This window comes from Mytilus californianus, unplaced genomic scaffold (genome assembly GCF_021869535.1).
Source record: "Mytilus californianus isolate M0D057914Y unplaced genomic scaffold, xbMytCali1.0.p SCAF_6, whole genome shotgun sequence".
Classification (NCBI taxonomy): domain Eukaryota; kingdom Metazoa; phylum Mollusca; class Bivalvia; order Mytilida; family Mytilidae; genus Mytilus; species Mytilus californianus.
Genome location: NW_026262712.1, coordinates 30204837 through 30218267, shown reverse-complemented (window position 1 = coordinate 30218267; position 13431 = coordinate 30204837). Strand labels below are relative to the sequence as shown.

Sequence of the window (13431 nt, the reverse complement as noted above, 5' to 3'; positions counted from 1 at the left end):
ATTGGCTTTTGTTATCTTATAGTTCGTTTCTGTGTGTGTGGCATTTTAGTGTTTCTGTTGTGTCTTTTTTCTCCTCTTATATTTTATGTGTTTCCCTCAGTTTTAGTTTTTTTAGTTTGCAACCTGGATTTGTTTTTTCTCAATCCATTTATGAATTTCGAACAGCGGTATACTGGTATACTACTGTTGCCTTTATTTTTGTTTTATTTGCCCTATTTTTTTTTTTGAAGTTATGGTCTGGACATTATTCTCTTCAGTGAACCCCATCAGGACCCTCATATATCGTTATAGTACATGAATTTCCTTATTTTAACTGTACAACATTTTTACTGTAAAGAAAATTTATAATTCAGATTTGCTTAATAAGGAAATGGCTAACTACGACAAAAGAATTTTTTTCTGAATAAAGCAATACATTGTTGATTTAAATTTACATAACTTTGTACATGTTGTATAAAGATAAACAAATAAAATTACCTAATGCTTTTTGACCCTGAACTATCTGAAGCATCAAACTTTAGAATTAAAAAAGAAAGATTTCTACATAAATGGTGTCACATGAGAAAACATGTCATTTTGCATAAAATTATTTTAACATGTTTAACTGGGATTTTAATTAAATGTGGTTTACATTTTAAACATTATTATCGCTACACAACTAGCAAAATATGCTTAAGATTAAGAAGCTAAGTAAAGCATGAAATGTAAAACTATATAATAAAATTGAGAATGGAAATGGGGAATGTGTCAAAGAGACAACAACCCGACCAAAGAGCAGAAAACAGCTGAAGGCCACCAATGGGTCTTCAATACAGCCAGAAAATCCTGGGCGCAGCTTGATACGACCGCAGAGATCGAACCCTGAACAGTTCGGGCAAGTATGGACACAACATTCAAGCTTGATACAGCACTGAATTTGGATTGTAATTAAATATTTGACACATCATAGGTTTCTGACACAGAATGAATGTGGTCTAAGAACTTAAATTTTTTTAATTTACCTATTCAAACCATATCATTATTATTTGCTTTTATATATATTTAATCAGAAATAACCAATTTAAAATGGAAAATTTTAAAGAAAAAAAAGGAAAAAAAAAATCCCCCCCCCCAATTTTTTGATCCCCTTATGATTCATCACCCCCAAACTCAATCCCAGCCTTCCCTTTGTGGTATGGTACCTTGCAATACAATTTCAGAGAGATCCATACACTTGAACACAAGTTATTGTCTGTAAACTAGAAAAATGCTTGTTTTTTTGCCCCTTTTTGGCCCCAAATTCCTAAATGTTTAGGGCAATTACCCCCAAACTCAAACCCAGCTTTCCCTTTGTGATATGGAACCTTGTAGTACAATTTCATAAAGATCCATACACTTACACACAAGTTATTGTCCTGAAACTAGAAAAATGCTTGTTTTTTGGCCCCTTATTCCTAAAATTTTGAGGCAATTTGTGTAAGGAATATGTTAAAGAGACAACAACCCGACCAAAACGCAGAAGACAGCTGAAGGCCACCAATGGGTCTTCAATACAGCGAGAAAATCCCGCACAGGGAGTCATGTAAGTACTGGACAAGTCTGATGTCCCAGACTACTAAAATTATATTCTGACTGGTATTAGTACTTGAAAAACTTTGTTTAGACACGTAGAAAAATGTCAGGATATTGTTCTTCAGACTAGTAGTTGGAAAAGATTTTGTTGCAGACTGAACTAGGTATAAAATCAATTTTTCAATCAATTCTTACCAAATTAAAGGTTTCATTCTTGGATTGCACATACATTATAGTATTTACAAATGATATTGGTAAGATTCATCAGATCATGGGATTTAAACCTGTTAAACGTTTCCTTGTTTACTTATTTCACCTTTTTAGTCAAGTCATACTTTTTGTTTACATTGTACATGATGACAAAGATGAGGAAAGGAAACAAAAATCACATACAAATAGTATAGCTTAGTGTTTTAGAGAATTTTATAAAAGTGGAATTGTGAAATAATATTTCACTCTTAGCAGTCAGTTTTGGTTCATTTTTGTCAAAATATGCTAAAAAAATAGAAGATGTATTATTGGCTTGCAAGTCAATAATAATTCAACTAATTTGAATCCTATTCAACATGTTCAAACAAACTTCAATTTAACCCTTAACTCACTTTCATTGACTGATTCTTCCCGCAAAAAATCTTTCAAATACAGGTAAAACAATGATTTACATATTTTCTTAATCTATCATGTTTATGACATGAAATGCATTGTAAAAGTCCTAGAAAAATCGCAATTATACTATGGCACGTGCTTGCTATGTTTTTATATTTTTATTAATTTTTACATCAATTCATATGACCTATGAAATTCTTAGATCACCTTGGTTAATTAAATGGTGTTTATTCTAAAATGCACACCAAATGTTGATTCATTATAAAAAGTCAATGCATTATATGTTGTTTCTTTAGGACTTTTTGAAATTTTGATAGACATTTTACTATGTTATAAATAAAGTATGAGTTTTTGAGTTGAATCCTTGAATATGAGTTATGAAAGCTAATTACAGTCTTTCCTAACTATTCAAGCTTTTGTCTGACATTCTGTTAGCTAGACAGGCATGACAGCAATGTCTGACAAAACCCATTTCTGTAGGTAAAACAAAAATTATTATTTATGGCCAAGTTCCCACCCATTCATCTTTTACATGTTTTATGGGACTAAATAATTTTCTGATGGCTATAGCCCTCTACAAAATCTGGAGAATACTCCTTTCCATTTCAGAGTTTCTAGCAAAACAATTCACGTCAAAGCTGTGAATTTTAAACCATTCATTTCATTATATATTTATCTGTATTCCTTTGATCAATTTCATAAAATATGACTTTAAATAAAATGACTTAAGGTGGTACCAAACATCTTGACTAAAATTAATTTGGCTCGTTTAATTTTCATAAAATTTTGACAAAATATTTACTTTGACCATTTGACAAAAATATAAAAATTTCAAAAAACTTGAACCACACACTTTATCGGAAAAATTTCATTGGATATATATATATATAGCAGTTTGACAAACACTAAATTTGATCATTGAGAAGCTTAATATTTCCTTAACAATAGAACGTGATTAAAACGTTCAGCTGATTTTTACAGAGTTTTCTCCCTGTAGTGTTATGTACCACCTTAAGAATCATAATTTACATTGTACTGTGGATTCATTTTTATTCATTGGATATTAATTTTTTGTGGATTTCGAGGGTTCAGGTGAAATTGTTTTACAGGAACAGTAACATGAGTAACCAATTTAAGTGTTCAAGGAATTACAATTTTTTATAGGCTTGTACACAGACTTTGGAAAAACCACAAATATCCTCAATCCAGTAAAATAAATTAATCCACAGTAATTGACTAATATTCTGCAACTGCCATACATCTGTGTCCAATAACCATATGACTGCAGAGAAAAAAATTCAATTGCCAAAAAAATCTAAATTTCCAGACATGTGCATTGAATGGAATAACCTCATCCAGAGACTAAAAATATAATTAGTATTCAGGTTTTAGACACTCCTAATAAAGGTCATGTTGAGGGATGGCAATTGCATTTTTAAAATTAGTTAATGAAAAGCTAGGTAAACTAGTATTGTAAAGTTCTTTTTAAGTACCACTTAATGAAGTTAAGAGTGAAGAGTTCAGATAAGTATATATACATGATATATATATATAATTCAAATAATTTAATACTACTCGAAGCTGTGTAATCATGCTAAGCTGAAAACACACAGTGTCTAACGGGACCAATACAGCACTCCGGACAAACAGATAGAGACAAATAATTAATTTGGGGCACTGGCTGACTGACAGAATCTGGCATATACTTATTACTTTTAATATAAAAATAAGGAGATGTGGTTTGATTGCCAATGAGACAACTATCCACCAAAGTTCAAATGAAGTGGATATAAGCAATTATATATAGGCAGCCATACGGCCTTCAACAATGAGAAAAACCCATACCGTATGGTCGGCTATAAAATGTTGAGATTATATACTGTATTAAAAAGTTGGTTAGAAGGTTAGAAATCAATAAAAAAAAAAAAAGATGTATGTCTCACAAGTTAACATAAGTCATTTGAATACCCACCACCATGACCACCACATGTGGTTTTTAACAGAGCCTGTGATAATGGTGGTCTTGTGTGAATCATGTGTATGTATTGAGGGTTTAACGATTAGGGCTGGTGTTTATATGGTAAGGTATGGGTTACTTTGTTAGTAAGGGTTAATTTGGGTTGGGTCCCCTATAAACATGTACAGTACATTTGTAAATGACATGAATGATTCACAGTCTCTGACAATAAGTTTGTGGTTAATAGTTTTTAATTCTATAATAATTTAGAGTACAGTCTATATTTTGATTTGTCAAATGATATGATCAAATCAACCCTAATACGGATAAATCAACATGTGCAATAATGATGATGTTGCCCTGTCGATATAAATCATGAGTTAATATATATTGCTTTTCGGACCGGTCCAATACTCCAATATGGAAAAAGCTGTATAGAGTAAGAATGGTTAAACTGACTGATTTATTCTTCCCAGCTACTTTATATTTGCTAGATACATGTAAAATGAATTGTAATCATGGTAATAGCATAGATTAAGTACTTGGTCAAGAAATCAGAAATTACATCAATGTCGACAAAAGTGCATCGTGACTCAGTGAAAAGACAAGTTCAAATATGAATTCCTGTATCTTCTTCACAGTAAGTTTCTTAGTTTAATCGGAGAATTAACATCAATTTATAAAAGTGTTATGAACTGGCTGTTTCTGTATTGACCCTATTATAGATTCTTGATCAGCTGCATTGGCCCTCAACTCTTTGAGTCTCTGGGCCAATACAGCTAACATCGAATCTATAACAGGGCCAATACTGAAACAGCAAGTTGATGATACTATAGTTTTCCCACTTTTTTTACATTCAAATAATTCCAACCTACATGAAATGTGAATCAATACAGAAAAAAAATTATGGGCACCTCTTAAAATCTCAATTTTTACCATGGACATGATGGAAATAGATGTCAAAATCGGACAATAATCCTATAAAATTAAACTTCTTTAAAATAAATTCATTATCTTTGTTTTGGTTCAAACTTCAATGTATATACAAATTCATGATAATCACATGAACTGTCAAATATTTTGAAATCGGACGGGGGCGGGTTCAGCTATCTCTTTGGCGAAAAATAGATTTGCTGTCGACTTTTTAAATTGACAATTAATTCCAAAAGATTATAATGATTTTTCTTCTCTGAGAGAACATGTAAAATAATCAGAAAAAGAGACTTTATCCCTAAATAGTGGCTTAAAAGTGACTTACAGTGCTCTCTGCCATGACAAATCGTAAATTTTAATACGCCATCTATAAATATTGAGAAATTGTACAAGAGAGATAACTCTAATGGATATTGGATATTGGGGGGTCCTGAACCTTTTTCAATGTTGAGAGACAAAAGTTTTTACCTGCAGAGGTATGTAAAGTTAAAAATGTTGTTAGTTTCTATGAATTAATGAATAGTAATGACAAATTCACTCTTATTGGCTTGTATTATATGTATATATGATTATAGGAACATAAATTTACTAGAAATAACTTGTATTTGCCATGTTTGCTATTTACTATCAATTCCAAGTATACTATCCACAGCAGTCACTGATATAATCAAGAAACTATTTATGAAAACTATTTAGACATAGTATTTTTTATTTTCCTATATACAGAAAAACGCGAAAATAATTGAAATTAATAGAAAACAAAAAAAACCGGATTTTTTTGGAAAAAAAGGGTGAGGGCTTAACAAAATTGTGCTGTCCCCAAATACCTTTGGGATAATTCTGTACATGTACATATGTTTAATTTTATTGATGCATTAAATTTGTTTTTGTTGTTTGTTTGTACTAGGGGCTACTATCATGCCTCATGTGCGGCCTTTAGTGAAATAAAAAGTTTCAAAGAAGCCGTCAATTATCAGATCTGAGACTACTATAACACAAGTGTTATAGACGATACGATACGAAAGTTTTATTTTGATTCTGTTGCACGTATACCGAATACAGATAGCACATACATTGCATAATTAAATCATTATGATTATGCATGTAAGAGGAAAGACTACCGAAAATACAAGCTGAGATACCAGATAGCAGAGACATATATAATCAAGGAATTGTATATTTCAAATATACAATTCCTTGATATAATACAATACGTGTAATATATGTTAGTTATAACTTGTGCCTAGAGGTTCTACAGAGCCTGTGTCGTTCACATAGGTCTGTGTACATCTTCCACAATAGACACTCTCCAATATTGTAGACTAGAATACAATTTATGACTAAAATCTCGTTTTTGCTGATCTTGCCGAGGATTTGTATGTCTGTATAGTACTATACAACTCATTGAGCTTGCCCTGTTAGACGTATATATATTATATACGTATATGCGTCGCTGATCTATGTTTTCTGTTAACGGTTGAATATTCTCTCTATCTTCATAATATAGTTTTTTTTTCAAAAAAACAAAAACAGATTTTAAAAAATCGTCAATTAAGGCCAATAAATCCTATAAGAAGACAACTGACAATTTCATCTTTGCTGACCTAATGGCAGATTTTGTCTTGCTGATCATTTTTGTTTTTTTCCAGAGACTACTATAACAATAGTGTGTTATAGTAGTCTCGGTTTTTTTTTAAAGTTTTTATCTATCTATCAAAGTTTTCAAGATTATCAAATCGTTAAAGACACTCAAAAAATAAGACCAAAAAAAAAATAATACATGTGTTTCCGCTAACCCTACCTACCCTAATTTTAAGTGCATACCCTAACACTTTTTGTGCCATTTTTGAAGAAGCACTGTTAAAGTAAGACTGATTCCCTAGTAGTAACCAGCTAAAAAATGTTTGTAAAATAAAATGATATTGCCTACCTACCTACCTTATTTTTTTCAGCACGTTAGCGGAAATACATGTATTACTTTTTTTGGGCTTAAGGAAAAATTGTCATTCAAGAACAATAACTCTTGTAAGGAGTCTACTGATAATTTCGGCCATGTTAACTTTTTTGTAGATCTTGTCTTGCTGATCGTTTTGTCATTTAATCTTCTATATCTATCTAATATCTAATTTTCAAGTTTATAGGCAAACACGGAAAAAAATGGTAAAAATCAGCATTTGTGAAACAAATGTGGTTTGATTATGTATGAAAACCTTCTTTAATGTATTGCTTCCAATGCAAGGCATACGTAAGATTGCGATATTTCGGATTTTGTTTGACTTTAGAACTTGGTCAAATGTATGATTTGAATATAGATTAAATATGAATCCAGCAGCAAACCCATGTGCCTATCGCAAGTTAGGAGCCTATCATTCATAGGGTTTGAAATGAGTTTCAGGAAAAGAGGTAAGGTCAATCATCTCTCTATCTGGAACAGCTGTGAATGTAGCATCGCGACAAAGGAGCAAACCGAAAACTTGACAGATCAACACTGCTTAAGCACTTTAAATTTTGAATGCTAGTTCAAAGACTGCATGATTTCAACTAGTAAATCAATCTAATTAAAATGTAGATCTATGATTTCGTTATTCTCGTATGAATCATACAGTCAATATCACCCTGAAACTTTGCAGTATTGTTTCTCTTACACATATACTAGGTACTTATTGCAAAATAAATCTCATTTTCCACCATGATCATCCTTCGGACCCAAGATCTCATGGCTAGGCACATATCTTGTCTTAGAGAGGGATAAATCATACGTTGTAACAAAACCCACTCTAATTCAAACAAAAAAATATTAAATATTCTGAGGGTGATATATAAAGAATCATATTTTTTTTTATTGACATCATATTTGTTACGTTAGGAGAAATTGTTTTCAACTAAGAATTGGCACTGTCTTGGAAACCAACTGTGTTACTGTTCTTGTCGACTTGTTCCTTTGTTTATATGAGACAGACTTCACACAGGAGCTTCTTATGAAGAATGAAAGAAAACTAGAATTATCATTTTACACAAATGATGCCACCGCAGATGCAAAGTACGAGTGTTATTTCAAAATACACAAAGTTGAGCATGGAAGCCCATAGGTATATGGTTCACTGTAGGAGGGGTTATTTGGAAACGCTATGCACTTCTTATGCAAATATATACTCCAAAAATAACGAAGTTCAACTATCTCCCAAAGAGCAAATATTAATAAAAATCAAAACCCTGACCACATGCACACCTTCAATATATGTAAAAACAACCAGCAAAGTGAAAACTTCCTAGCATTTAAACTGTAGGAGGAGTTATCTTGAATAACTATATACCCATAATGGGACGGACGGACGGACGGAAGGACGGAAGGAAGAACAAGATGCCCCCAACTTTCATTTGCGGGGGCATAACAAATATACAGGACTAACAGAGGCCAGAGGTTCCTGACTTGGGACCGGCGTAAAAATGCGGCAGGGTTAAACATGTTTTGTGAGACCTCAATCACCCCTATTCCTTTAGCCAATGTGGAATAAACAAACACACATCAATACGCACAGTAAAACAAAAGTAGTCGAAGTTCGATGTTAGAATAGGTAACAGAAGAAACTACTCAAAATGACAATGACTACAAAAATTAACAAAGGACTACTAGCAGTTACTGATTGAAAGATTATGTCTTCATCCTGTGAAAATCAAGCACAATCCCACCCGTTAGCGGTTTAATATTGTACCATCATAAAATATACGAGAAGAGCATAACCCATATCATGCCAACAACTGGTTTTAGAATAAATGTGTTCCGATACAAAGACCCTATATGAGTGAATCAATATTCCAAAAAAAATCCAATTTTAATGACCTGACAACAGTATCGTAACTATATCGATGTCTGCACGTTGATTTATATTTACGAATGATGTCCTAAATTAGTTGTACCGATGACAGGTTTGTGATATTGAAAACTCTGATGTGATATTTTTTCAGTAACACAGAGATTTATTACATTAAAATTAAATACGTTGTTACATGCATGCGCGAATCGAACAAGTTGAGATATATGAACACCATAAGATGGTGCCAAGAAAACGTCACTATCTAAAAATGGATAATTAACAATATGAAATGAAAAATCATCTCTTTTATCATAAATTTCAGTATTAAGCTTCCCGTTAAAGATGTAGATACCAAGACCCAGGAAAGGACAGTGTTCATTGTTAGTATTAGCTTTATTTAATGTCAGTTCAGCAGAATAAATCTCTTTAGTGTACATACTGATGTCGTCATTTTCAATAGCCAATAAATCATCCAAATATCTGAAAGTGTAATTACATTCTTGTATCAGATGTTGTTTCGAGGGATCTTTGCTGATTTCAGTCATAAATTGTAACTCGTAACAATAAGAAACAGGTCCGCAATAAATGGTGCACAGTTAGTCCCCACTGGAATTCCGATAACTTGACGATATACGGAATTTCCATAGCGAACAAAAATGTTATCTAGTAAGCAGCTATCTTTTCAAAGCAGGCCCAGTTGACATAGTTCTTTTGTTTGCTGTTACTAAAATGACATAAAAGAGTTTGAACATATAAATATTTGCATTCTGACTTTTTAAATGCCCATTTAATTATGTGTGTGATTTTTTTCTTAATGAGATTATGAGTCAAAGTGGTATATAGGGTGGAAAAATCAAAACTTTGAACAGATTCGAAATTACCAATATGAGCATGCAATTTATCAAGTACTTCCAACGAATTTTTGAAACTCCAAAAGTAATAAATTTCACTATTTTCAAAGGTTTTATTTGAACAATTTATTACAAGGTTTTTGATTGTACCAAGTGTATTAGTAAGTAGAATAGACAGTATAGTAGTGAAACAACGGCGTTAAGACAAAATAAATATGTAGGAAATGGATATATTTGTTAGGTGTTTTGTGCAGCTTCGGAAGCCAGTATATAGTTGGAACTTTCATGTTATTCGGTTCTGCTTGTAAAGAGGTAGCTAAAATTCTATTTTTGTTACAGATGTCATTTTCCGAAAATCGAGTCTCTTGGAATGTTGGTGAATTCGTGATTTCCTTTTGCAGAACCTCAATATAAAATTTACGTCAAACAATAATGATATTATTGGCAGCCTTAATTATCAGCTTGGGCAAAAACAAATTCCTTGGCCAGTTCTTTTAGCTTATGTTTGATACGAGAAATAGGGCTAGTATGGTTGTTGTAAGGAGGAAAATGTTTAATACGAATGTCAACCATTTATATATGTGTTCATTACAGAATTAAAAAAAGAATCGAAGGATTTTTTTGTCAGCTTTTTCTCGTTTTATCCATTTTATACAGTAAGTACGAAGTGAGTCGTGGATGATGTTACGACGCTCATTCCAATTAATAATTGACGGTGGACGATATTTAGGTCTTTTAACAAGGGATAATTTCAACTCTCGGTCCTGGACGATGTTAAGGTCTCCTGTTATAACATGGGAACTGGGGTCATAAATTATTTGGAATTACTGCAATTTTATGACGTAGGTATATTGTCACTGGTATTAACATCTTTACACACTTCGCTATAATTAAACACATATTTCCGGGTAGGTTTTTTGTAAACATAACAAATAATAGGGAGCTCAGTATTATCAAAATAACCAGGAATTTGTTCTTTTACGGAATGGTCATTTAGAATACCGGCAATATTTACAAAATCAAAGCCTTTACTGACATATTTGATTTGAATGAAATGTTTTTTATAATCCTCAGGGCGATTTATTTGGGGAAACAGTTTCGAATAACAATATGCAATTATAATTTGGACGATTTCATACTTAGGACTGCAATATGGAATTGTGTTGCAATCCTCCAAAATTTGATGTAATTTATTAACAGATAAAGAACAGAGCTTGGTTAAAAGATAAAATCTATCGTTGTTTTTTGAAATAGTAATTAGGTCCGAAATATTTGTATTGTTAGTACGAATTTTTCTCTCGTTGCGATTTATTCTACGTCCATGAGAACGGTTTGTACGAACAGTTTTAGAAACTATATCCAAAATGTTAACTGAATCGGTTCTTGATATATTACCAATTCCCATGATAGACTGTCTGTAATTTTTTAATCTTATTTTATTCAACAATTTCCCGTGATCCTACACATTTTGAATGAGATTCCCCAGGATGCTTATTTATTATTTCTAAAGGTTGTACTATTAAATATTTAATAGGATGAGTGTGCTCCTTAAGTTGTTGATAAATGATATTTTTAAATTTAGGGGGTCTTCTAAAACGATAAAGGTGTTCTTGCGTGAGTTTAGATAAATAGTGTCCGGTTTCACCTACGTACTGCATCCCGGTTTGTTTCATGTAAGTAAATAGATAAATACTGTTTTTCAATTCATATCAGTTTCAAAATTTAAGGAAAATCTGCGACCAATAAAAGTGTCCCTTACCGTATTGTTGATGGAAAGACGGAGGACATGTAAGTCATATTTTGGCATGACACTTATCGACAGAAGGATAACCACGATTTTTATCATTAAAAATGTTACCGATTGTATTATTTTTAGATAAGCAACATTTTGATAAATCCTGTTATCTTTTTCGTATATTATTTTTTTATTAAATATATTTATTTATTTTGCCCATTATTCTCTATTCAGGATTCAGCGCCCCATTAGTCTCTATTCTGTATTTTTTTAAAACTATTTTTCTCTATTCTTTAATTAAACCATTTTTTTTTTTGGCACATTTTCCCCATTATTCTCTATTCTCTTAACCCCATCCAGATCCTCAAATATATTATTTATCTTTTCTGCATTGTTCGTGTCATCGCATTGCTGTCTCATTGGCGTTAATGTACATAAAAAGTAAAATCACAAAAATACTGAACTCCGAGGAAAATTCAAAAAGGAAAGTCCCTAATCAAATGGCAAAATAAAAAGCTAAAACACATCAAACGAATGGATAACAACTGTCATATTCCTGACTTGGAACAGGCATTTTCTTATGTAAAAAATGGTGGATAATGTACATCATGTTTTATAGGAAACGCTTTTCTGGATTTTGAATTGAGAATGGAAAGGGAAATGTGTCAAAGAGACAACAACCCGACCAAAGAGCAGAAAACAGCCCAAGGCCAACATTTGGTCTTCAACGCAGCAAGAAGATCCCGCACCCGGTGTCGGGCTTCAATTGGTCCCTAAACAATAATGTGTATCCTAGTTCAGCGAAATGGACGCCACACTAAACTCCGAAATACATAATTGAACCAAAATTTCCTGACTTGGGACAGGCGCAAAAACGAGGCGGGGTTAAACATGTTTTGTGAGCGATCTCAACCCTCCCCCTATACCTCTAGCTAATGTAGAATAAACAACCACACAGCAATAAGCACAGTAAAACTCAGTTTAAAAGAAGTCAGAGTCAGATGTAAGAACAGGTAATAGAGAAAACTGAACAAAATGACAATGATCAACATAAATTTACAAAGGACTACTAGCACTTACTGACTTGCCAGCTCCAGACCTCAATTAAAATGATCCACAGATTTTGTCTTCATCCTATGAAAATCAAGCACTATCGATATCCCTCCCGTTATGAGTTTAGTATCACGCCATCATAAATTATTCGAGAGGAACATAACCCGTATCATTCAGGAAAGATCAACCTTCATCCCCCAAATGAAATCCAGATGCGGATTAAGGCGAGGGCGTGGCGGGCGCGCGCCCCCTCCTAAAATTTTCAAAGCATAGATTGTCCTCAGCTTAATAAAGAGTATTTCGTTAATTTTACCTCAAAAAAATTTGCCTCGCTTCGATCGGCCAAATTTAAGTATGCGACCCCCTAACCTAAAATCCTGGATTCGCCCGTGAAATCGAATTATGTATATATATAGAAGAAATTGAATACGTGAGGAGCTCTATTCCCAAAAGGGACCCTAGAAAGAATCCTTTTAAGGTCAACTTATGCCCGAGGGATCGAGCAGGAAAACAGGCGAAAGATACAAAAGGGACATTGTCAAACTCATAACATATGAACAACAAATTTATTTAAGATGTAAAAAAAAAACATCGTACTCCTAACAACAAAATTATTATATTCAAATTTACCTGTGTACGTTATTTTATTTAACGTCATTTTGTCCAAGGTTATAGTTGTCTTTTTGACATTGTCTCATAGATCAAATTTATTCGTTCAGTGTATTTTTATTTGTTTTTGTTAATATGTCTTTTTGAGTGAGTTAAGCCATTTCAATTGATATTTTATAGTGTGTCTTTCTATGTTGTAATGTTACACTACTATTACAGGTTAGGGTGAAGGTTGGCGCCTGTTAAAACGTTTAAACCCGCTGCATTTGTTTGCACCTGACCTAAGTCAGGAAACTGTTTCAGTGGTTGTCGATTGTTGAT

The 13431-nt window shown here is 32.6% G+C and overlaps 1 protein-coding gene across 1 annotated transcript in view; it reads right to left on the bottom strand.

The window, feature by feature from the left end:
* The window catches only part of LOC127706474 (sorting nexin lst-4-like), a 53012-nt gene extending 47597 nt beyond the window's left edge, over window positions 1–5415 (bottom strand). The window contains exon 1 of the mRNA XM_052211122.1: window positions 5373–5415. Coding sequence (XP_052067082.1) covers window positions 5373–5387 — 15 coding nt within the window. The 5' untranslated portion in view covers window positions 5388–5415. The remainder of the gene's footprint in view (window positions 1–5372) is intronic.
* Between the last annotated feature and the right edge of the window lie 8016 nt (window positions 5416–13431).